Source organism: Tiliqua scincoides, chromosome 2 (assembly GCF_035046505.1).
Source record: "Tiliqua scincoides isolate rTilSci1 chromosome 2, rTilSci1.hap2, whole genome shotgun sequence".
NCBI classification, from domain to species: domain Eukaryota; kingdom Metazoa; phylum Chordata; class Lepidosauria; order Squamata; family Scincidae; genus Tiliqua; species Tiliqua scincoides.
This window is the reverse complement of record NC_089822.1, coordinates 247,682,099-247,705,639: the sequence shown is the minus strand read 5'-3', so window position 1 is coordinate 247,705,639 and position 23,541 is coordinate 247,682,099. Positions and strand designations below refer to the sequence as shown.

Below are 23,541 nucleotides of genomic sequence, written 5' to 3'. Positions count from 1 at the left end.
GTATGGGGACATAAGAACATAAGAACAGCCTTGCTGGATCAGGCCATAGGCCCATCTAGTCCAGCTTCCTGTATCTCACAGCGGCCCACCAAATGCCCCAGGGAGCACACCAGATAACAAGAGACCTGCATCCTGGTGCCCTCCCTTGCATCTGGCATTCTGACATAGCCCATTTCTAAAATCAGGAGGTTGCACATACTTACCTCAAGGCTGCATTGTGGCTGCACCGGTGCTGGAAAGCTGGACAGGATTGGGCCCTCAGGGTCCAACTTTCCAGTACTGGTGCACCAAGGTAAGGAAACAAATGTCTCCACACCTTGAGGAGACCTCTGTGACTGCCTCCCCACCACAGGCTGAAGCACATGCCCCACTGGCATGGCTGCACCCGCACTGGAAAACTGGCCAGGATTGGGCCCTCAGAGCCCGATCCTCTGCTTGTCTACTCAGAAGTCCCATTTTAGTCAATGGAGCTTACTCCCAGGAGGAAAGTGTGAGTAGGCTTGCAGCCTCAGCAGACTGCCCCAGGCTGCAATCCTCTAGGCATGCCTTTCCTGGGAGTCAGCCCCATTGAACTCAATGGGACTTACTTCTGAGTAGACACACCTAGGGCTGGGGGGGCTGTGGCAGCAGCCTCCAAGCCCTGCCGTGGCTGGCCCCGAGAGGGAACAGCTGCACTGCTGCCTCGCTCAGAGCTGCCACAGGGCCCCCCTGAGAGCAGCCTGGAGAGGGACCCAGGCGTCCTGCGCAGCCTCCCACCCCTCCCTGCTCGGGGCTTGCGATTCGCGGCGGTAGATTCGCCACCGGGGCTGGGGCCGCCCTGGCCTCTCAGGCTTGCGGGGGGGGGCGCGCAGGCGGCGTGGGGGGGGGCTGGAGAGGGGGGAGTCGGGGGGGGCCACCACAGGCCTGCGGGCCGCGCGTGGCGAAAGTGCGGTTGCCAAGGAGCCGCTTTACCCAGCGGGCCTCCCCGCGCAGGAGCCGCCGCCGCCGCCGAACGCCGCCGCCGGAGCCTCCTCCATTGTCCGGGCCGGGCCGGACTGGGCCCATGGGCCCGTCGGCCGCCGCGCAGCCGCCCCGCCGCCGCCGGCTCGGGGCCTGAGCCGCGCCTCGGTGAGGAGCCCGCGCGGGTGGGGAGGGCGCCGGGGCCGCGGCCTGCCTACCTGGCGGGGGGTTCGGTGCTTGCAGGCGGGCAGGGCAGAGCGGAGCAGGCGCTGGGAGGAGGGCAGGCGGCCCCAGGCAGAGCGCGCCCTGGGAGGCAGCAGGTGGCACGCCTGCCCTCCCCTTCCTGCGAGGAAGCCCCTTGGGCACAGTGGGCTTACTTCTGAGTAGACACTGAGGAGTGGGCTGGCAGGGAGCTTGACAGCCGCCCCCCTCACCAGCCCCCCCTCCCTCCAGCCCCTCTGCACTTAGAGCTGCTGCTGGCACAGGGTGGGGTAAGGCTGGCACGCGCCAGGGCTGGAGAGCCCCCCTCACCCCTCCAGGCACAAGGGAGGGTTTGCATGCTCCAGGGCTGTGCATGTGAACTGGCATCCCCGTGTCTTCCCTTCTGCAGGGCTAAGGATCCCTCCCAGGTGAGGAAGGCAGGCTAGCTGGAGAGCCACCCGCGCGTGCTCAGGTGGCATAACATGGGATGAGTGGGATGGTGTGTAGGGTTTGCATGAACCAGGGCTGTAGCAAGTGAGCTGGCATCTCTTTATCTTCCCTTCTGCACCCCCCCCCCCCAACCTTCTCCCTCTTTCCTGCACAGCTGTGGATCCCTCACAGGTCAGGAAGGCAGCCACCCTCACCCCACTCCCCTTGAAGCTCAGGTGGCACAGCATGGGATAAGTGGGAGGGTTTGTATGAACCAGGGTTGTGGCATGTGAACTGACATCTCCGTTATCTTCTGGTCTGCCCTTATCTCTTTGTTTCTATTTTCTGCACAGCCAAAGGCACCACAGAGGTGGGGAAGCATGACAGGATGTAGTTTGACTGCTGGTCACCCCCTCCTTTAGTTTATTGGTGTTAAAACGTTTTTATCCTACCTTTGCCTTCTCAATAGAGGGACTAAAGTTGTTGTTCCCCTTACAGGTCCTGGCATAATCTGGGATGACATAGACAATGTAGGGCTTACGTGAACCAAAGATGTACCTGTCTTTTATCCTACTCCATTGCTCCTGAACAAAAGGTGCTCATAAGAATTTGGGAGGCAGTGTAAAATGTAGCATTGTCAAGGGGTGTAGTAGGCTTAACATACGCAAGGAGTAGTGGGAGGCTAGTGCATGCAAGCATCCACCCACCCCTGATTTCTATTTCTAGTTCATTCTGGTGCTGTATTGGTAAGCAAGGTGAAACCACATGGGCTGCCTGATGCCCCTTCTCTAAGTTGTTATTTCCTCTACTGCTAGCAGAACGGACACCACAGGATGGGAGGGGCAGCATGTAGGGTTAGCGTGAGCAAGAAATGGCAGTGGACTATCACTTTCCTACTTCCCTTTTCTGCCAGCTTGCCCAACCAGGACTACTATCAGAGGAAAGCAAGGTGATATGGGTGGGTAGACCTCTCCCCCTCCATCTCTCAGGTGTGGTTTCTTTGATGTTTAGTGAGAGTCCCCAGGATAAGAGAGGCATGAGCAATCTGACTTTCAACCTTCACTTTTCCCCAGTGCTTTGGAAATGCATGGTGGACCTGTTCTTAGGGTGTCTCTCTTTGGAGCCTATCCACTGCATGCTTGGAATTACTTGTTTTCCCTTCACAATTTACATGTTTACTGCAGCAAAAACTAGCACCACCTCACTCTGCCATGCAAACTGCTCTGTGAGGCTGGAGTGTAGGTAAGACAACTGGCATTAAAGGAGCAAATCAAGTGAGGAGGTTGAGGTTGCTGAAGAAGTAGCTTTTGAAAAGGAACTGGTGGGAAGAAGGTTAAACAGCTGAGCAGCTCAAAGTCTGGAGGTGGTTCTGCTCCCTGCCGGGATGATAGATCAGCTTTAGGTGGAGAACAAGAGGTAGAGTGGATTGACTGTCGTCCCACATCTTTCTTATGCTATGTCCAGATGGCTGCTACCCACATTGCTGGTTGTCTAGTTGAGAACTAAACCAGAAGAGAGGATGAGGAATAATACCTGGTTAAACAGAAGTACATAGTTCACATGGTTTGCACAGCAGTCCTAATATGGGTTGTGACACCGAGGTTGGTCCTGCTATTCCCCCCCCCCGTCTCACATTTGGACTAGCTGTGCAGAGATCAGCATGATCCCATGTGTCTTTCACGTGTTGCTTGTCCCAAATTGGTCTCCTGCAGTTTTGATGTAAGAAGCCAGGAGTCCATTTTCAAAACTCTGTGTCATGTTGTTGTCGTCTCCGCAACTCATACAGGCCGTTTGGGTTGGGGAACAAATTCTTGGGGGGTTGGTAGCTGGGCAGTGGTAACCTTGGCACCTGCATCTTCATTCAGTTAATTCCCCTTCTCTACAGAGCTGACAGACGTCATGGGGGTAGACTTTGATGTGAAGACGTTCTGCCACAACTTGCGGGCAACCAAGCCACCCTACGAATGTCCTGTGGGCACCTGTCGCAAAATCTACAAGAGCTACAGTGGGATTGAGTACCACCTGTACCATTATGACCATGACAATCCACCTCCACCTCAGAGCACCCCTTTGCGCAAGCACAAGAAGAAGGGCAGGCAAGGCCGAGCAGCCAACAAGCAATCCCCCAGCCCCTCCGAGACGTCACAGTCACCAGGTCGTGAGGTTATGACCTATGCGCAGGCCCAGCGCATGGTGGAGGTAGACTTGCATGGCCGTGTGCACCGCATCAGCATTTTTGACAACCTGGATGTGGTGTCCGAGGACGAGGAAGCCCCTGAGGAGGCCCCTGAGAATAACAGCAACAAAGAGAACACGGAAACCCCGTCCGTGGCCCCCAAAGCCAGCAAGCACAAGAACAAGGAGAAGCGTAAGGACTCCAATCACCACCACCACAGTGCCTCGGCGGGCAACACACCCAAGCTGCCAGAAGCTGTGTACCGTGAGCTGGACCAGGACACACCTGATGCACCGCCTCGCCCCACCTCCTATTACAGGTACCTCTTGTAGGTTAAGAGTGCCTCATAGAACTATATTTGCAAGGAGCTTGTGGGTTATCTAATAAAGAATATGATTACATAGAGCATGTAATGTGCAGAGCAATTTTCATACCAGGTGCACCCTTCGCACCAGGTGGGTTGCCAGCCATTGTAGCCAATGGGAGCAGTGTATTCTGAGTAGGGCAGGCCAGTTAGCTTCCAGTGCCTTCAGTGGCATCTGCTTTAATGCTGTTTCATGCAGCATTTGGCTTCAGAGGACCGGATCCCCTCTGTTTTAATAGTGTTGTCATTCCAACACCCCCTGTAAAGTAAGTTATTATTCCCACATTGGAGATGACGGGGGACTGAGGCCAAGAAGGAGAGGCTTACTTAAGGCCACCTAGCAAGTTCATGGTAGAGGTGAGATTCGAACCAGGGTCCTAGTTCATAGCTCAGTCTCTTAGCCACCATGATGCACTAGTTATCTAACGTGGCATGCCTCAAATTGGAGGAGGTCTAAGAACATAACAAGAACATACATGTCTTGAACATACATTAACAAGAACATTAATGTCTCAGTCATATCCCCCTTCAGGCGCCTTTTTTCTAGACTGAAGAACCCCAGATCCAAATCGCTGAATTCTTTTCTCGTAAGGAAAGTGTCCCAGCCCAGTAATCATTTTGGTCACTCTCTTCTACACCTTTTCTCCCTTAGAAGCTTCTGGTAAAGGTTTGCATGACCGTCTGTACTTCCCTCTTGCGTGTGAGGGGTCTGCAGACTGCATTTCATTTCAATTTGGAGACCAGTGCTGCCAGACCAGTGCCTGTCTCTGTTTCAACAGGAGTGAGAAATCTCACTCCATGGGAATGGAACCGGTGGGAATATTCCCATCAAAAGGCCATAGAATTCCCATGGAGCCAGGGTGCAGAGCAGAGAGGAAGCACAATTGCCTGCAAGGAGAGGTGGCCATTTCCCCCACCCCCAGACTTAGGGCAGTTGTGACCACGTTTAGTCTCAATCTTGCAATAGCAAAATTTTGTAGGCAAAAAAGAGTTGGGTGTGGGGAAGGTTTCATAGATCTTTGTTCGAAGTTAGGGAAGACAAGCTTGAACAAGGGTTCCTTGGTCCTGGTGTTCCTAAGGTCAAACAGAAATGAATGGGCACAATTGTCAGCAATCCTGCTCTTCCGCAGTCTAGAGAAAGTGAGGTGGCTTCAGAGCGTGTAGTTACTTTTCACTGATCAGAAGAGAGCAGATTGGCATTCAGTATATGCACAGGACAGTGGATTGAAGCAAACTGTATAGCATGCACTCTGTGGTGGCTCTACAGATTTGGAGAGCTGGTAGGTTGTAGTGGTGCGATCTGTTGAAATACTGTGTTATTCTTCTGTAATCAGGATGGTGGGAACAGTCACTTCGCTATGTGGTTGGTGGCTAAGGTGACCAGCAGTTAGGGCTGCCAAGGGATATATGTCTAAACAGTGACTGCATGGCGTTCCCAAGCAGTTCAAAAGTGGGGCAAGATGTAGCAGTGGCTGCCCCCTTTGTGAACTCCCCCGTCTCAGTCTCCTTGTTTCTGTTTCTTAGTTACAAAGGCAACGGTTCTCAGCCCCTACTAGCCACCACGTCCTCGTTTTCATTTTGTTTTCCCCCTTCCCTCTCAGATACATTGAGAAGTCGGCCGAGGAGCTGGACGAGGAGGTGGAGTACGACATGGATGAGGAGGATTACATCTGGCTGGACATCATGAATGAGCGCAGGAAGACCGAGGGAGTGAGCCCCATCCCCCAGGAGGTCTTTGAGTACCTGATGGACCGGCTCGAGAAGGAATCTTATTTTGAGAGCCACAATAAGGGGGACCCCAACGCCCTGGTGGACGAGGATGCGGTTTGTTGCATTTGCAATGACGGGGAGTGTCAGAACAGCAACGTCATCCTCTTCTGTGACATGTGCAACCTGGCTGTGCACCAAGAGTGCTATGGCGTCCCCTACATCCCTGAGGGCCAGTGGCTGTGCCGCCGCTGCCTGCAGTCACCCTCCAGGGCTGTAGACTGTGCTCTGTGTCCGAACAAAGGTGGGGCTTTCAAACAGACAGACGATGGGCGATGGGCCCACGTGGTGTGCGCCCTCTGGATCCCAGAGGTCTGCTTTGCCAATACAGTCTTCCTGGAGCCCATAGATAGCATAGAACACATTCCCCCTGCCCGCTGGAAGCTGACCTGCTACATCTGCAAGCAGCGAGGCTCGGGGGCCTGCATCCAGTGCCACAAAGCGAACTGCTACACAGCCTTCCACGTCACCTGCGCTCAGCAGGCTGGGCTCTACATGAAAATGGAGCCTGTCCGGGAGACAGGGGCCAACGGGACCTCCTTCAGCGTTCGCAAGACAGCTTACTGTGACATCCACACGCCCCCGGGCTCCATGCGGCGCCTGCCTGCTCTCTCACACAGTGAAGGGGAGGAGGAGGAAGAGGAGGAGGAAGAAGACGGGAAGGGCTGGAGCTCAGAGAAAGTGAAGAAAGCCAAGGCCAAGTCCCGGATTAAAATGAAGAAGGCCAGGAAAATATTGGCTGAGAAAAGAGCAGCTGCTCCAGTGGTGTCTGTGCCCTGCATCCCTCCCCACAGGTACCTTGTGTTCCTGATGATGTGAAACTGGGACAGGCAGACCTGCTTCTGTGTCAGGGATAAGTTACCAGTTCTGTTGGAGCGCATGCCTTCAGGAACACCTGGGAGGGCAGGCTGGGCATCAAAGGCCAGTGTATACCTGACCCATAGCAGAAATCGTAAGTTTGGTTCACCTGATCCAGAGATCTGTGTGAGAACCATCTTTGACTGCCATCATATGTGGCTTAACAGTGTTGGCTGCTTGTGAATCTGGCCCTCTAACCACTACACCTTGCAGGAGCCTATGAGCAGCAGACCACAATTCTCACCATGGCATTGCACTCTGGTGAGGATGATAAGAGGAGCCCCAATCTTCCTCTTCATTGTGGAGCTGGGTAGGGGGTAGCGATTTTCCCCATGGTCCTGCTGCTCTTGGAAACGCTACAGAATGAAAGGGAAGATCACTGTCCTGCCTCTCTAGCTCCATGTTGGAGAGGAAGTTTGATGCTGCCATTTTGGTACTATGCTCCAAAGACATCCAAAGACTGGACATTGCAGTTCAGTGCCAGGCAAACCCTTGCCTTTCCCTCTTTAAGGACACAGAAAGACCACCTGCCCTTTTGGCTGTGGGTTACTGAGGTGCTCAGAAAGTCCTGGTCGCCCAGAATCAAAACAATTCTCCCCTCTCCAAGTATTATACAGAAAAGGGGAATGGTGATTGTCTGCAAACGTTGGCTTCATTACCACGGTCAGCCAAAATTTGTGAATCTTTCCCTACCTATGAGATATGGGGGGGGGGGGAGAGAGAGAGCTGTTTGAGGCTATGCAGTGAGTGTCATAGCTAAGCCAGGGATTTGTGTGAAGGCTTTCCCACATCCAGACCCTGTGCTTTAGCCATCACGCTCACACCACTATGGTGTGGTTTAAAGTTTCCCACTTTCTCTGCACAACAGGAGGCTTTACAGCCAGCGAATTCACTTGGAACACTGGATTTCACCAGTGCTCTGCTTTCTAGGGGTATCTCTTCTCTCTAGTGGAAAGTCACCCCCTGAGAAGAGGCGAGGGAGCCTTACTAGAGTCATATTCTCATGAATGAGCAGCTCAGGAATTGGGATCAAAGTACACAAAAGATCTGGGAAGCCAAAATAACTGGTCTTCCACAGCAAGGCTAAGCAAACAGTTGCTCCTTTGCAACCCTGTTTCATCAGTCTCCTCTGGGACTATGTAATGGCAGGGTGTCAAAATGTGCTGGGTTGAATATGTTTGACCCCTCCTACTTCACCACATAGTGAGCACACTCTTCTCCTTGTGGATGGTGGCTCTATAGTTAGGGGAGAACCTATAGCTCAGTACATTTGTTCTGGGATGCAGAGGTACCAGATTCAATTCCTGACATCCCTAAGTAGGCCTGGGAAAGAGTTCTGTCTGAATCCCTGGAGAGCTACTACCAATCAGTGCCAGTAATACTGAGCTAGATGAACCAATGATCTGACTTGGCAGAAGGCAGCTTCATGTGTACAGCGCCATCCGCTGGGGGCAGGAAACCAAGTGTCTTATTGGTGAGGTGTGTGATTTCGAATGTTCCCTATGGGCAAACAGGAGAAGACTTCTGCACTGCTTATGGGCTTCCTAGAGGTCTTTGAACGGCTCTGATTGGAAACAGAAGGCTGGGCTGTATGAACCCTGGATCTTGATCCAGCAAGGCAGTTATTGCATTCTTAAAAGTACTTCAGTACCCCTGAGTATAAACAGTGCTTTTAAATTCTCCTTCCTACCATAGCCCCAAGATGCAACCACTACTGAAGGAAATACTCTTTGCCCCAGGCAAATGAGCAAGGGGCAGTTATGTCCTAGGCTATGCTATGAGATGGTGGTTTTTTCTCACAGGACAATCACAAACATTCTTGTAGCAGCTTAAAGACTGACTGGTTTATTTCAGCATGTACGGTCAGTTGTCCCATTGCCAGTGTCTGCTGATGCTGAAGTTCAGTGCAGTCAGGAGGAGTTCCCTCCAGGTTCTTGATTATTTTGCCCCTCATAATCTTCACCCCTACTCCGGATTGTGCACAGACCGTTTTCTCTGGGAGAAACCTGCTGGATGGGTTTTATTGCAAGCTCAGGATCTAAGTAGGAGCCACATCTGTTTTATGAACCTGAACAATGGCTTGGACAAACTGATTCTAGCTGCGGTTTGCACCGTACCACATTGTTGGTCCTGGAGTCCCTCCACCCCACCCTGTAGGGTGGGTACTGAAGCAGGCTACAGTGAACTGCAATGCACAATCCTTTGCAAGATTCTCACAAGTTTTGTACTAATGAGTCAATGCTTCTTGTTTTCCATTCTGGATAAAGTTATTCTCTTCCTTCTTTCCTTATAATAATCCTACAAAGTGGATAAGGCTGAGAACTAATAACTTGGCCACAAATCTTTCCTTGCAGAGCAAGGGATTTGAAGCCAGGCTACTCACTCCTAAGCCCAACTCCCTGTTTTCTACAACTCACCAACGGTACCTAAACATTCCTTTTCTGAGGCCTGTAGTTCAGACAGAACCTCCTGTGCCTCTCCAGGTCTCAAGCTCCCAGGGCATGGCCTAGCCATGAGGCCATGGCTGTGAAGCAGTGATCTGCCTTGAGTGTGGAAGGTCCATGGCTCAAACCCTGACATATCCTCGCAGGTCTGAGAAAGACCCCGTTGGAACACCGGCTGCTGCCTGTCAGTGCCCACATCACTGAGCAAGATGGACTTGGCGTAAGGCAGCTTCCTCCTGTTTCAGTGCTTCCTAGCTGACCCCTCCCATCTCCTCTTGCAGGCTCAGTAAGATCACCAATCGCTTGACCCTCCAGAGGAAGAGTCAGTTTATGCAGAGGTTACACAGCTACTGGACTCTGAAGAGGCAGTCCCGCAATGGGGTCCCCCTGCTGCGCCGACTCCAAACGCACCTGCAGTCTCATCGGAACTGTGAACAAGGACGGCCACCTCCTCTCCCTCCTGTTTCCAAGACCGAGCAGGTGTGGCTTCTCTTGAGATGTTGGCCAGAGGGTGGATGGTGTGCCTGGTCATCAACCAGGCAGGAAATGTGTGGGGCGGAGGGTGGGGAGACCACAGATGCCTGTTGCTACTAGTGAGGTCTCTAGCCTGGCAGTTGTTTCCAGTGTGGGGTAGGCTGAAGGAGCATGGGGTTGTCTGGGAGAAGCTAGGCATGAAGCTCTCCTTCACAGCTGGGCCCGATGATGTACTTCCAGTCAATAGGAGGAGGTCAGAATCCTGGCTGTCACAGCAGGATGGGATGGAGGTATCCTTGGCCTTCTCCTGGCCGAGACACAAATCAGCATGAAACTAACACCAAAGAACCCCACTTTGCATGTTGAGAAGTCCTAGGTTCAGCCTTGGCATCTTCTGTAAAAGGTGGGAACAAGCTCTTCAGAGACCTTGGAGAGTGGCTCCAGTCAGAATAGATAGTTTCAGGCAGGGGGCTCTGACTCTGTAAGGTAGTTCCCTGTATTTTCCTTCCTTCTACCAAGGCGGAGGGTAGAAAGAGGCACTAGATCTCCCTTTGTGAGCCCTCTAAGTGGGATGTCTCATTTTTTAATTATAATTATTATTCACAATAAAAATGACAAAACCCAGATTGATCCAGCCTCTTGTCTCCATACAACAAACTCCAGTAAAGAATAAATGGTTGCCGTTTCACACGGTCTCTCTCATTCGGCCGCACTCTGCTCTGTTTGCCGCCACTGCCCTATGCTTGGCGGGAGGTCATTGTTGCGCTACTTCAAGCAGTGCAGCCTGGCAGAGGGGGCAGGGATGCCCCTTCCTCTCATAGACTCTGATGTTCCCGCAGCGAGATAACACAGAGGATAAGAACTGGGCCCTGAAAGAGCAGCTGAAATCCTGGCAGCGCCTCCGCCACGACCTGGAACGAGCGCGCTTGCTGGTGGAGTTAATTCGCAAGCGAGAGAAGCTCAAGAGAGAGACGGTAACTGCGCCGGGAAAGGGAGTTTGGGGGATGCATAGTCTTCCTCCCTTGGGCAAAGTTAGGGGAGGGGGGAAGGGGGGACCTTCCCAGAGTATCTAGAAGGGGAGTGTGGGACTGGAAAGGGAGCAACACGACCGTGTTTTCAAACAGTGTCTCTGCAACTCTAGAACTGTATTGGAGGTTTCATGAGAACAAGATCCATTATGACAGGCAAGCCTTTGAAATGACAGGGTCTTTGCCATTACTGATATTCGCTCTCCCTGAAGTCACAGGGGAGTTTGGGCAACTTCTAGGCTGGGCATATGCTTAGTTCAGGGCAGTTGTGCTTCAAGCACCATACAACATTCCACCGGAATTGACTGTAACATGCAGGGATTCCATGACAGGCTGATTTGATGCAGAAGGTGTTCCCTGAGGGTCGGTGTTTTGAAATCTGGGATCCTAGGGGATGAGCAGGGAGAGCAGCATGGAACTTCCAAGCTGCTGGATCTCATTGGCACAGATATTAAGGGACAGAAATCTTCTGTCACAGCATGGAGGCCGCAGTTTCCCAGAGGGACGGGGGTTGGAATGACAGCGGAGTAAATGCTCAAATAGTCAACTCCCTATTTGTGCCCTGTGACCTTCTCAGAGGAGCTGCACTTTGTTGATGGTGCCCTTTGACCTCAGCCCCTCTCCATGGGCACCTGTGCTAACCCCATGCTACTTCAGAGATCCTGGTTGGATATAGCCAAGAGTCCTGGAGACAAGTTGCTCAGTGATCTCTCTCCCCTGTGTTTCAGATTAAAATCCAGCAAGTGGCGCTAGAGATGCAGCTGACCCCATTCCTCATCCTCCTGCGCCGGACACTCGAGCAGCTCCAGGAGAAGGACACGGGCAACATCTTCAGCCAGCCGGTCCCGCTGTCTGAGGTAACAGAACTCTACGAAGTAAGAACCCCTCCACCCCCAATTTATACTTTGCTCTATTCCCACCCAGCCCTGAGGCTGGCCTTAGCATCTTGCTGGTCCTGTTCCCCCAAACTCCTGTACAACATGCACCCCCCCCCCCCCCACGGTTAGATCTTGTGACCACACCAGTTTGGCACCCATGTCCCAACTATATCAAGAGGCCCACAAGCGCTCCACCAGCTGACCAAAGTCTGCATTTTGAAAATTGGACTGTGTGGCTGAAATGGACTTTATATTGGTTTGCTGCTTCTTGTTTTGTGCCAAATAATACCTAGGTTTTGTTGTGTTCTGGGAAAGAAAAGCTTGAACTGTCAATTTGAGCTTGAGCTGAACCTTTCTTTCCAGGGGCAGAGCTCAGCCCCACAAAATCCATGCAGTGAGATGACATTGAGTTTGTGTGGCCAGTTGTAGCCCTCTGACAGCAACCCTCCACTTCCTGCAAAACATGTTTCCACACACTTCTTTTTGACTTGTGGGGAGAGAGAGAGAGACAGTGAGATTAGTTTGGTTATAGGAATCCATGTGTCCTCTGGACTAGTTGCCCCCACAGGAACATGAGAATTCCTTCCAGTTAAGTTTATGCGACCAAATCACTTTGAGAGCTGAAGCTTTGATATTTTTTTATTTTTGCATTTTCCCCCCTCTGCCTGTGTGCGTGAACTTACCAAAATACCATCAAAGTCTGATGCTATCCAGAAACCATCAGCAGTTCTACATTCATTTCTTGCGTGTTGATCCAAGCTTCCGGACAACTGTGCTTTTCTTGGGGTACTATGACTAGTGGCCTCGCACCTTCTTCCCACTCCATCTAACTAATCTGGGAAAGAAAGGGCAGAAGGAGTCTGACCCTTGCCACCTAAAGCCTAGACGGCAACGACAGTGCAGTAATTCCAAGAAAACTCTGCTGCAGCAGAACTGGGTGGTAGAAGTAGCCCCTCCCACTAGAAAGGACAAGGCTAAGTCTAATTTGCATGGCCCTGTCTGAGATTTCCCGGGGTTTTCCTAAGGGTGAGTTCTCCAGGGGTTCCTAGTCTAGGTCCTTCTTGTTGGCAAGGGAAACCTTGTCTGTGAAGGAAGTGTCAGGACAGATACTGTGAGACACCATTTGAAGAGTGTGGGTTTTGTGCTGAGTGGCAGGTCCATCCAGAACTGCTCCTTGGCTATACTGTGATCCTATGTCCATGTCACTGAGAATGTGTACAGGGCTGATAGGGTGATCCTCACCTGTCCTGGGCAGTCCACTGAAAGTGTATCTCGGCCAGTAGACCCTTGTCTCTTCTTTCATCAGTCACACTTGGTCCCTGCTTGGCTCATGTGAGCATTATGCCTGGACTGGTAAGGGCTTCCTAGAAGATATGGATGTTCACAAACTTCACTAGAAAATGTGTAGGCACCAGATTTCATGGAGTCTGCTCATAAATGATCTTTGTCAGATTCCATTCTCGAGTCTAAGCAGCATGAGTAGCAGATGTGATCATGGTGCACAAGGTCCACTAAAAATATGATGCTGTCTCTTACAGTTTCTCCGTGTGAAACTGGAGTATATGTAGCTAGGACTGAGCTTTTGCCATGGTGTGAACTCCAGATTATGGACTGTAAATTCATATTCACAATCAATGAATAGAAAAAATTTATGCTTTCCTAACCCTGCTGTTGCTGTGAGCATAATAAACCTCATTGACTTTCGGCTACTACCAGTTTCTTTTCTCAGTATCCAGGGTTCCCACTAAAACACGTAGATGTGGTACTAGCCAATCCTTGCACGCTTCTGCTGAGAGCAGGGATCTAAAGTCAATTAATTGTTCTTAATTACCTTAATGCATTTATTACATTATGTTTCTGACTGTTGAGATTAGGAAATATAGGCTGCAATCCTTTGCACACTTACCTGGGAGCAAACCCCATTGACTAGAATGTGGCATACTTCTGAGTAGATATGCATAGGACTGGATCGACACAAAGTTAGCACCATTTATCAAAATGGAATATCCACCCAGCAGCCAATATAGGTGTAGAAGGGTTGAATTTCCTTATCCATTCATGAAAATACAGCCTTTGAATAGGTTACTGCTGGTACAAAAAATGTCCTTGGTTGCTTCGTGAAAAACATCTGGTTATCGGGCACATTTTGAACTGCCCAAGTTTCACAGCAATGCAGACTTGACCTCCTGTGTTTAATAATAGGACATAACTCTGAAAAGCATTTTTCTGTGACACAAATCCATTCTAAAGGGGAGTGCAGGAACTGCCCTTACACATGAGAAAAGAGTCTGTCCCAGTCCTTACGGAGTATTGTGCAAGACACAGCATGTTGGGATTGGGTATGCTTCCAGCAATGCCTGGATTGTGGGTTAAGACTGAGGGCTTTTAAGAGAAGGGAATCAGAAAGACTGAGGTGATAGGTGGGCAACTAGGTGAGGAGCTGGAGAAACTGAGACTTTGTGATTGCAGGTGAATCTATGGGGGACAAGAAACACCTTTGTGATCCCCAGATTTGCAGGTTAAGATCATGGTTTTCTGACTCATCCATGAAGAGCTGACTAGCTTTGGCTCTCTTTGCCAAAGTTTCCACTTCGACCAGCTCGTTCTTCTTTTTAACATTAACAGGTTTTGGGGACATGGTTTGCGAGATGGTATTGGGACTTTGAAATGCGCTTCTAAGTCTGCCCACCCAAAACGGGAGTACCCCTTCTCAGTGGGGAAATGGCTCCAAATTGGGCAAGATCATCAGGGCCTGTTTCCAGGCTGTCTTTTAACGTTTTCTTTTCTTGGAGCAGATATTCCTCAAGTGGCGGGCTCCCAGTCTCTTAGCCACGTACTCTCTGTCCCCTTCAGGTCCCTGACTACTTGGACCATATCAAGAAGCCAATGGACTTTTACACCATGAAACAGAAACTGGAAGCTTACCGCTACCTGAATCTCGACGAGTTTGAGGAGGACTTCAACCTGATTGTCAGCAACTGCTTAAAGTACAATGCCAAAGACACCATATTCTACCGGGCAGCTGTCCGGTTGCGGGAGCAAGGGGGTGCTGTGCTGCGACAGGCACGCCGGCAAGCGGAGAAGATGGGCATTGATTTTGAGACAGGCATGCACTTCCCAATGGCTGGGGATGAGGTGCCTCTGCGAAGCACGGAGAACGGTGAGTGTCAGCTTGGCTGCCTGCTGCCCAGAGGTGGTTTGTTCTCCCAGGGAGGGGTGGAAGTAACAGAGCTGACTGCTGTTCCAAGTTGCCAGGGCAAAAGATTGCTTAGAGCCAGTGCTCAGCTAGATGAGATCCTCTGGGAGGTTGAAGGACCGAATGCCTGAGAAGGAAGCGGCCTCACTCTTCTTCTGGATGTCAGCCCTTAAGAAATTGCAAACCTTGCTAAGTATCTATTTGGAAAACACGAAGGGATCTGGTATGGTGGCAGAGAATCTGGCAGTGAGGGACCTGTGCCCTTATAGGACACGCAACAGTGTCTCTAGCTGTTGTTTCCTGAGAGCCCAATCCTATGTCTATCTTCTCAGAAGTAAGCTCCATTATAGTCAGTGGTGCTTACTCTCTGGTAAATGTGGATAGGATTGTAGCTTGAGTGGAGAGACAGGACAGACAGCAAGGGACAGAAGAAGTAGGAGCCTAGGAGGAGGTACTAGGTCAAAGGAAGTGTGGAGCCTTGAAAGAGGGATGTAGAAAGGTGGAAGAAAGGGCAGGAAAAAGGAGGTCATGGAAGACTGGGAAACAGAGTTGGCCAGAGCAGAGATGCACTTGGCCACGGAGTCAGCACACCTTTTTGGTTCAGGCCTCCTACCGCCCTTTAAGAATCCTCAGAAGAATAGGTGTGTGTCTGTGTGTGGTTTTTTCTTACACCAACAAGCTGCCAGAAGTAGCTGACAGGAGCAACTGGAGTGACCAACTGTGCCTCATTTTCTTGCCTCCTGGTCTCGTTAACAGGCACAGTATGATCTGTTGGCAAAACCCCTTTACGAACTATGTTTTCTTGACCCAGATGAGGAGCGGCTGCTGCTGTCAGAAAACCAGAAGCACCTGCCCCTGGAAGACCAGCTGAACCTCCTGCTAGAGCGTCTGACCGAGGTGAGCGCTGGGAAGCAGAGCGTTGGTCGCTGTCGGCGTGCCAAGATGATCAAGAAGGAAATCACGGCATTGAGGCGCAAGCTGGCACACCAGCGGGAGACAGGGAGGGATGGGCACGGCCCATTGACCCGAATCATTCTGCCAGCTCACAACCCCTGTGAGAAGGACACTCAGACGGACAGTGCCGCAGAAGAGAGCAGTAGCCAGGAGACTGGCAAAGGTAAGAATGCCTGGAGGCACCTGTCCCTGGCCAGATACTGGGCATGCCACAAGCAGATTACGTGGCTAGTAGAACAGACTGCCTAGAAGATTTATGGATCTCCTCATCTTTGAAAACATGGTCTAACACGATTGTCAACTATGCTTTGGATATGAGATACGAGTCGTGTTAAGCTGACTTGTGATCCATTGGATCTGTTCAGTGATTCTGAAGAAAAGGAAGGGCAGAACTGGCCTGAGAATTGAGATGTAACCTCATTCCTTTCCAACCTGCTGTGAGCCCTTTGGAAAGTTGGGCCCTTTTCATATCTTATGTAAGCATGAACAGTCTCTACACTGTGAGGGTGCCCAGGGAGCACTGCAGCTTTGTTCCTAGCCCTGCTCCCCTTTCTCCCTGCGGAGACTGTTTGTCTGCAGCAGCAATGCTTTCCATGGGCAGAGAGCCTCCCCGTAATGCCTGTGTCAAGGGGGACACTTTCAATTAAGACAAGTGCTGTCCCATGGGAGGGAGGCTCACAGTGTGTGCTCACGGAGAGTTACGACATTTACAGAACATCTGAAATAGACTTAGATTTAAGGGTTAAGTTTTTTTTTAGTGAGATCTGCCAGTGTTTCTTAACCCCGTCTTGCACTCTTCAACTTGGGTCTAATTTTTATCCAAGTTTCTCTCTCTCTCTCCCCCTCTCACATCTCCCCACCAATTCTCGTCATGCTGAATTGCCCTTGAAGGATGCCCCCTCTATAGCTTCCCCCCTTTAAAAAGAAAGTATTGTTTTACATAATCTCAAGAGGCTAACTTTTATAAGCAGGATTTATAAGGGAGAAAAACATGACCTATGTTTTATATGAAACTAAAAGTGCTGATCCTTAGACCCAGCACAAGTGCCTGCATTAAAAGATCTTAATGTGACATCCTGAGCACAGTGAAACTTAGTAAACTGCTAAAGGATGTTTGTAAACTGTGGAATATCACCTCACTGATATTAAGAGCAGTCAGTTGATCAAAAGTGTTATGGTGGAAAGAGGCAGTCTTGAAGGCATGAAAGCTCCAAACCATTTAGAGTTTAGCAGTTAAAAATGAGCACTTTGTCATGGGAGGCTGCACAAAACAGATGTTGAAATCTACTTCACACACTGTATTGGGGTTGGCTCAGGGCCACTTCATCAGTGGGAAACTTGTTAGCTGGGATCTTGTGGCTCAGAGATGCTGAACTGTATAATGGGAGGAAATCACAAATGTTGCTTTGTTTGAGATTGGGTCAGATACCACTAGGATACTACTCGCTCCCATCTGTGGGGAAAAGGTGCCCAAAGTGTGGGGTGAACAGGTCCTTAAAATGCATCTGTGTAGCTTCTTTTGGAAGGAGGCTGAAACACGTTTCTCCTCTGAGTAAATGTCAACTGCTTGGTTCCAGGTCTTGGCCCCAACTCCTCCTCCACCCCAGCGCATGAAGTTGGCAGAAGAACATCAGTGCTTTTCTCCAAGAAGAACCCCAAAACAGCTGGGCCTCCAAAGCGTCCTGGGCGCCCACCCAAGAATCGCGATAGCCAGCTGCCTCCAAGTCACGGGAACAGTCCCGTAGGGCCTCCCCAGCTGCCAATCATGGGTGGGTTGCAGCGTCAGCGCAAGAGGGTGAGGAGCCCACGTCCCAGCTCCAGCTCAGACAGTGACAGTGACAAGTCGGCAGAGGACACTCCTATTGGTGAGTACACGATGGGGCCAAGTTGCAGAAGGAGCTCACTGTCTTTCTTCCACAGTGTGTATGGTAGGAGTGGAGTGACTTCCATCTGGGAAGTGGACTTGTTTGTGCCTGGACATTGGTTCCCACAAAATTTTGCACATGTTCTCAGAGAAATAGAATTTAACAGGTTTTGTATAGAAATTTGGTTCAACATCAGGAAGAGTGGCAACAGTTTGTTAAAAGACAGTGCTAGGTTGAGTCTTCTTTCCTAGTTGACAATAACAACAAAATGCCAAAGTAGAACAGCAAGTGTGGAGAGAAGGTAGTGTGAAAGTTCTACCACCCCTCTCTAGTTGAAGTTACTAGCAAACAAAGCCTTCCATTTTTAAAGCTTTTTCTTGAGAACATTGAGAGCTTGAAATGCCCTCATTTAAAAAAATGAAAGGCAGGATTCTGATGTGTAGGCAACTGGTCCATCTATGCCAGAATCCATAATATTGCAGTATCACAATTGGCCAGGCAAGTGGCCATTGCCAGTTGGTGAGTTCAACCATGGGAATATAGAATGGGGGACCTGTTTTGATTGGTGCTTCCACATGTCTTTCTCTACCCAGACCTGCCAGCCAATGGTTTCAGCAGCGGCAATCAGCCAGTCAAGAAGAGTTTCCTAGTTTATCGCAGTGACTACAACCTCCCTCGCAGCAGCTCTGATTCAGAATCCAGCAGCACCAGCAGCAGCAGCGCTGCCTCAGACCGTACCAGGTACCAGAAGGTCCAGCCCACTGCATTGGGCTATAAAGCATAATCCCATTCTTCCTGCACCCCCAAGATCTAGCAGTGAGAGTGAAGTTAAAGTAGGAGTGGCCAGATAGCCCCAGAAAAGGGAGTTTCCCAGATGGCAGGGTTGAAGTCTGCAATTGATGTTCCACCCCCAAAGGTCATGTTGTCTGACACCCTTCTCTCTCCCCAAGTTTTTTTTATTTTTCACATTTTTATACCACCCTTCCTCCAAGGAGCTCAGGGTTGTGTACATGGTTCCTACTTTCCTTTTGTTCTCACAACAAGCCTGTGAAGTAGGTGAGACTAAGAGATGGTGACTGGCCCAAGGTCTCCCAGGAAGCTTTGTGGCTGAGCAGGGATTTGAACCTGGATCTTCTGTGTCTCAGTCCAACACCAGGACCACTACACTATCACTGCCCCCCCCCACCCTCACAGATGAATCCATGTTTCAGGTTATGGGATGCTTGAAATCAGAACTTAAAGCAGGTCTCAGGTATCATAGCCACAGGTCAGAGTGGTGCAACTCTTTTGATATGGAGGGGTCGTGCCCCCACCCACTCCACTTCCCCAAATGGCCCAGGGAGAGGCTTAGAAAGTCCAAATGCCTTTCACTAGCCACAGTTGCCCAGGGTTCTAATGGCAAGACTGACTCTGTCAGCCAAAGCAGAAAATGTCTGGAGTGCAGTGTACACATCCCCCACCTCTCCTGGGATTTGGAAGCTATAGATGTGATTCCTTTACCTCCTCTGATAAATACTCTAGGGGTGCAGGGATCATTCTGATCCAGGCTCCTGCAGAAGGCACTGTCTGGAAAAGTAATGTTGCTTCTTGCTTCCTCCCACACAGCACAACCCCCTCTAAACAAGGCAGAGGGAAGCCCTCTTTCTCCCGCGTCAATTTCCCAGAGGACAGCAGTGAAGACACGTCAGGAACCGAAAACGAGTCCTACTCTGTGGGAACTGGCCGAGGGGTGGGCCACGGAAGTGAGTATATGGGTGCAATTCCCCCTGCCTTCCTATCTGGAGATGCATTGGCAGGAGGGGTGGCAATGACTCCTTGTTCTGTCTCTGTGCAGTGGTGCGGAAGAGCATCAGCCGATCAGCTGGCTGGCTATCTGAGGATGAGGACTCCCCTCTGGATGCCCTGGACCTGGTGTGGGCCAAATGCCGGGGCTACCCTTCTTATCCAGCACTGGTTTGTTTTTATCTGTACATATGCACAGCCTGGTCAAGGTTCTTCTGTAACTTAAAAAGTTGTAGTCCCTGGAACCACCTTGGAACCTAAACTGAAAGGCAGGGTTCAAATCTGTTTAAATAAATACAAGGCAGGAGCGCTAGAAACTTAATCTCCCTGAGCCTTCTGGAACACTAGATAGCAGTTAAGATCAATTATGATACATAATTAAAGAATTAAACTTTTGGAGACAACAAACCAGGAGGTATAGATAGGTCTGTGGTCATTATCATATTGCAGCATAGAAAATGGCCTTAATTTAGGGTCTAGCCGCTTCATTAGAAACTGAGTATTCCTGTAACAAATATTACATGTGTGTGCTCACTTCACTCAGTACAGCCATGAGTCCTCCTGTGTCTGTCTCCTTGCCCTGTATTAGCTCTACTCTCTTTTGTCAGTATCTTTTGGCTGTATCTCTCCCGTCTCCAGCAAAAATTGAATGCAAGATTTCAAAAGCTATAACTGCCATATCCCTAAATCCCAAATTGTGCAATTATACAAACTGTGTGATTGCAAAAGTCATAAACAGACATTCTTTGCATCATCAGCATCTCTTAGAACAGGGGTGTCCAAAGTTTTTGGCAAGAGGGCCACATCATCTCTCTGACACTGTGTCAGGGGCCGGGGGGGGGGGAATAATTAATTTACATTTAAAATTTGAATAAATTTACATAAGTTTATGTAAATGAATATATTAAAGATGAACTTATATGAATAAATAGCTTGAATAAATGAATAAATATGAATAAATAGGTCTTGCAATAGCTCAAGGTTTATAAAAGGCCTTGCACAAAGCAAGACTGGCCTTTCCTTTGCTGCCGCTACTGCATCACAGATGTAAAACAGCAAACAGTGGAGGAAACCCTCATCCCACAGCTCACTCGAGAGGTCAAACAGTTACCCTCACGCTGAGAGCAGTTGCGTTGGGCCAGTGAGGGCTCCAGCAAGTCTCCAGAGGGCCAGAGGCTCATTGGAGACTGGGGGCTCCCTGAGGGCCGCATTGGGAGTCCTCGAGGGCCGCAAGTGGCCCCAGGGCCGGGGTTTGGGCACCTCTGTCTTAGAACATAACTGGTGCTGGCAGAAATGTTAAATAGTAGGAAATTGATTTGTTAAAAAGGTAAGATTTGGGGTTTATAGGTGATTTTTAAGAATGCTGATTCTGCAACCCATAGGAGAGTACCTGTGCACGTGCAAGGGGAGAACAAGTTAAGCTGTATACATATGAAGGCCCTGATTCTTAAAGCTGCAGTGCCCGAACAGCCTGGCTGTTTGTTCACTTCTTGTTTATCATGTTTGCATCCTACCTATTCCATTAAGAAACTCAAGGCAGTGGCTTGCCTGGTTTACAGTTAGTCTAAAAAACAGTGACTTGACCAAGACCACTCAATGAGCTAGTGGTCAAATGGTGATGAAAACCCAAGTTTCACTATCTAGTACTCTGGCTGCAGTGCCACTCTAGTGCCCAGCCATTTCGCTGGTTTCTTTCTTTGCCAGTTGGTGGGGTGTGTATGTGTGTTGGGGGGGGGGGGTTCCTGTTGTGCCACACTGATGCGAGCCCTTCTCTGGTATCTGATTTGTTTCCCTCTTGTGCTTGGCAGATCATTGATCCTAAGATGCCACGGGAAGGGATGTTTCACCACGGTGTTCCCATCCCTGTGCCCCCTTTGGAGGTGCTAAAACTGGGAGAGCAGATGACTCAGGAAGCAAGGGAGCATCTCTACCTGGTCCTCTTCTTTGACAACAAGCGTACCTGGTCAGTGCCAAGCCTCATGTTGCATTGCCTGCCTCTGTTGGTGCAGGGATGAGGGCTGTCATATAAGGGCATCAAGTTCTAGTGGCTAAAGACAGAGGTGGAGCTACCATTCCAAGGCAGGATGAGATCTTGGAGTCACAGATTGAGTAGACTCTCTTCAGAGAGAACCAGAGGAACATACCAATTACAATGAGGTCTGTTTGTTCTTTTCCTGCAGGCAGTGGCTGCCCCGCACCAAACTGGTGCCACTAGGTGTAAACCAGGACTTGGACAAGGAGAAGATGCTGGAAGGGCGCAAGTCCAACATCCGCAAGTCTGTCCAGATAGCTTACCACCGCGCCATGCAGCACCGCAACAAGGTGCAAGGAGAGCAGAGCAGTGACTCCAGCGAGAGCGACTGACCCTCAGCGGGGCTCCCGCCCTGGGTGCTCGCTCGGTGCAGCTGGACTGTACGGGAGAGGGGAGCGGAGAGCTCCAGCCTTGAGAAGCCCGGGCCTTTGGCCAGGCTGTGGGAGCGAGTGCAGAGCACCCAATGGCCCCTCCTGTGTGCTGGGCACACCCACAGAGCACTGTGCCCTCCATGTGGGCAAGCCTACCTCGTGCCAGCCTGCCCTTCCTTGTTCCCTGCCTGGAATTGCCCTGACCAGCTGCGTGAGCAACACCCAGCTGCCTGTATAGCTCCCAAGGACAATACCCCACTGTCTGGGTCCTCGGGCTCTAAGCCTTTGTAAAATACTGTACAATAGTGGGAGAATGTAAATTATTTGGGCTGCTCCATACACACAAACCCAAGCCCCAGGTTTCCCTGCAGTGTCGCACCTTTCCAGGTGCCCCAGCCTTTCCTTGGCCCAGCCCTATTGACACTCTGCAGAGAAGGGCCGCTGTCTTCTCACTCGCACATTTTGATACTATAGCTTTTTGGAATCTGGCTCTGCCTGACCCACCCTGTAGGATCCCGGCTCTTCTTTCTGCTGCAGCCGGGTGGGCATTTGTACTTGTATTTATTTTGGAGGAAGAAGATCTCTATCGATTCTTAGAAAATAAAACTGCTCTTTTGGAACCAACTGTGTCTGTTCTTTTTTGTTACCAGTCAGGATGAGAGAAGTTTCATGTGAAGGTCTTGTGGCTACCATACATTGCTCTTCATTCTTGATCAATGTCACTATCAGTTTTGTTAATTTAGCCCCAAGCACATTCTGGGTGCTGCATCTAGCAATAAGTATTGGCAACCTTCAGTCTCGAAAGACCACGGTATCGCGCTCTGAAAGGCGGCTCCGGCACAGCGTCCAGTGTGGCTGAAAAGGCCAATCCGGGAGCGACAATCCCTTCCACACCGGGAGCAAGTGCAGTCTGTCCCTGGTCTGTCTCCCTGGCTATGGGCCTTCCTTCTTTGCCTCTTAGCCTCAGACTGTTGGCAAAGTGTCTCTTCAAACTGGGAAAGGCCATGCTGCACAGCCTGCCTCCAAGCGGGCCGCTCAGAGGCCAGGGTTTCCCACTTGTTGAGGTCCATCCCTAAGGCCTTCAGATCCCTCTTGCAGATGTCCTTGTATCGCAGCTGTGGTCTACCTGTAGGGCGCTTTCCTTGCACGAGTTCTCCATAGAGGAGATCCTTTGGGATCCGGCCATCATCCATTCTCACGACATGACCAAGCCAACGCAGGCGTCTCTGTTTCAGCAGTGAATACATGCTAGGGATTCCAGCACGTTCCAGGACTGTGTTGTTTGGAACTTTGTCCTGCCAGGTGATGCCGAGGATGCGTCGGAGGCAGCGCATGTGGAAAGCGCTCAGTTTCCTCTCCTGTTGTGAGCGAAGAGTCCATGACTCGCTGCAGTACAGAAGTGTACTCAGGACGCAAGCTCTGTAGACCTGGATCTTGGTATGTTCCGTCAGCTTCTTGTTGGACCAGACTCTCTTTGTGAGTCTGGAAAACGTGGTAGCTGCTTTACCGATGCGCTTGTTTAGCTCGGCATCGAGAGAATGAGTGTCGGAGATCGTTGAGCCAAGGTACACAAAGTCATGGACAACCTCCAGTTCATGCTCAGAGATTGTAATGCAGGGAGGTGAGTCCACATCCTGAACCATGACCTGTGTTTTCTTCAGGCTGATTGTCAGTCCAAAATCTTGGCAGGCCTTGCTAAAACGATCCATGAGCTGCTGGAGATCTTTGGCAGAGTGGGTAGTGACAGCTGCATCGTCAGCAAAGAGGAAGTCACGCAGACATT

The 23,541-nt window shown here is 50.4% G+C and overlaps 1 protein-coding gene across 3 annotated transcripts; it reads left to right on the top strand.

Moving 5' to 3' along the window:
- The first annotated feature begins 1,027 nt into the window (after positions 1 to 1,027).
- On the top strand, positions 1,028 to 22,369 carry BRPF1 (bromodomain and PHD finger containing 1). 3 transcript variants are annotated; one of them, XM_066615840.1, is made up of 14 exons: positions 1,028 to 1,107; positions 3,455 to 4,064; positions 5,711 to 6,670; positions 9,460 to 9,658; positions 10,492 to 10,626; positions 11,409 to 11,555; positions 14,412 to 14,718; positions 15,566 to 15,871; positions 17,286 to 17,573; positions 18,167 to 18,314; positions 19,179 to 19,315; positions 19,408 to 19,526; positions 21,164 to 21,318; positions 21,536 to 22,369. In XM_066615840.1, exons 2-14 carry the CDS (start codon positions 3,469 to 3,471, stop codon positions 21,717 to 21,719), a joined length of 3,681 nt encoding a protein of 1,226 aa, XP_066471937.1. In that variant the 5' UTR covers positions 1,028 to 1,107; positions 3,455 to 3,468; the 3' UTR covers positions 21,720 to 22,369. The 3 variants fall into 3 exon arrangements, with proteins under 3 accessions (XP_066471937.1, XP_066471936.1, XP_066471935.1); XM_066615839.1 differs by having other exon boundaries at positions 10,474 to 10,626; positions 11,409 to 11,537; XM_066615838.1 differs by having other exon boundaries at positions 10,474 to 10,626.
- The last annotated feature ends 1,172 nt before the right edge of the window (positions 22,370 to 23,541 follow it).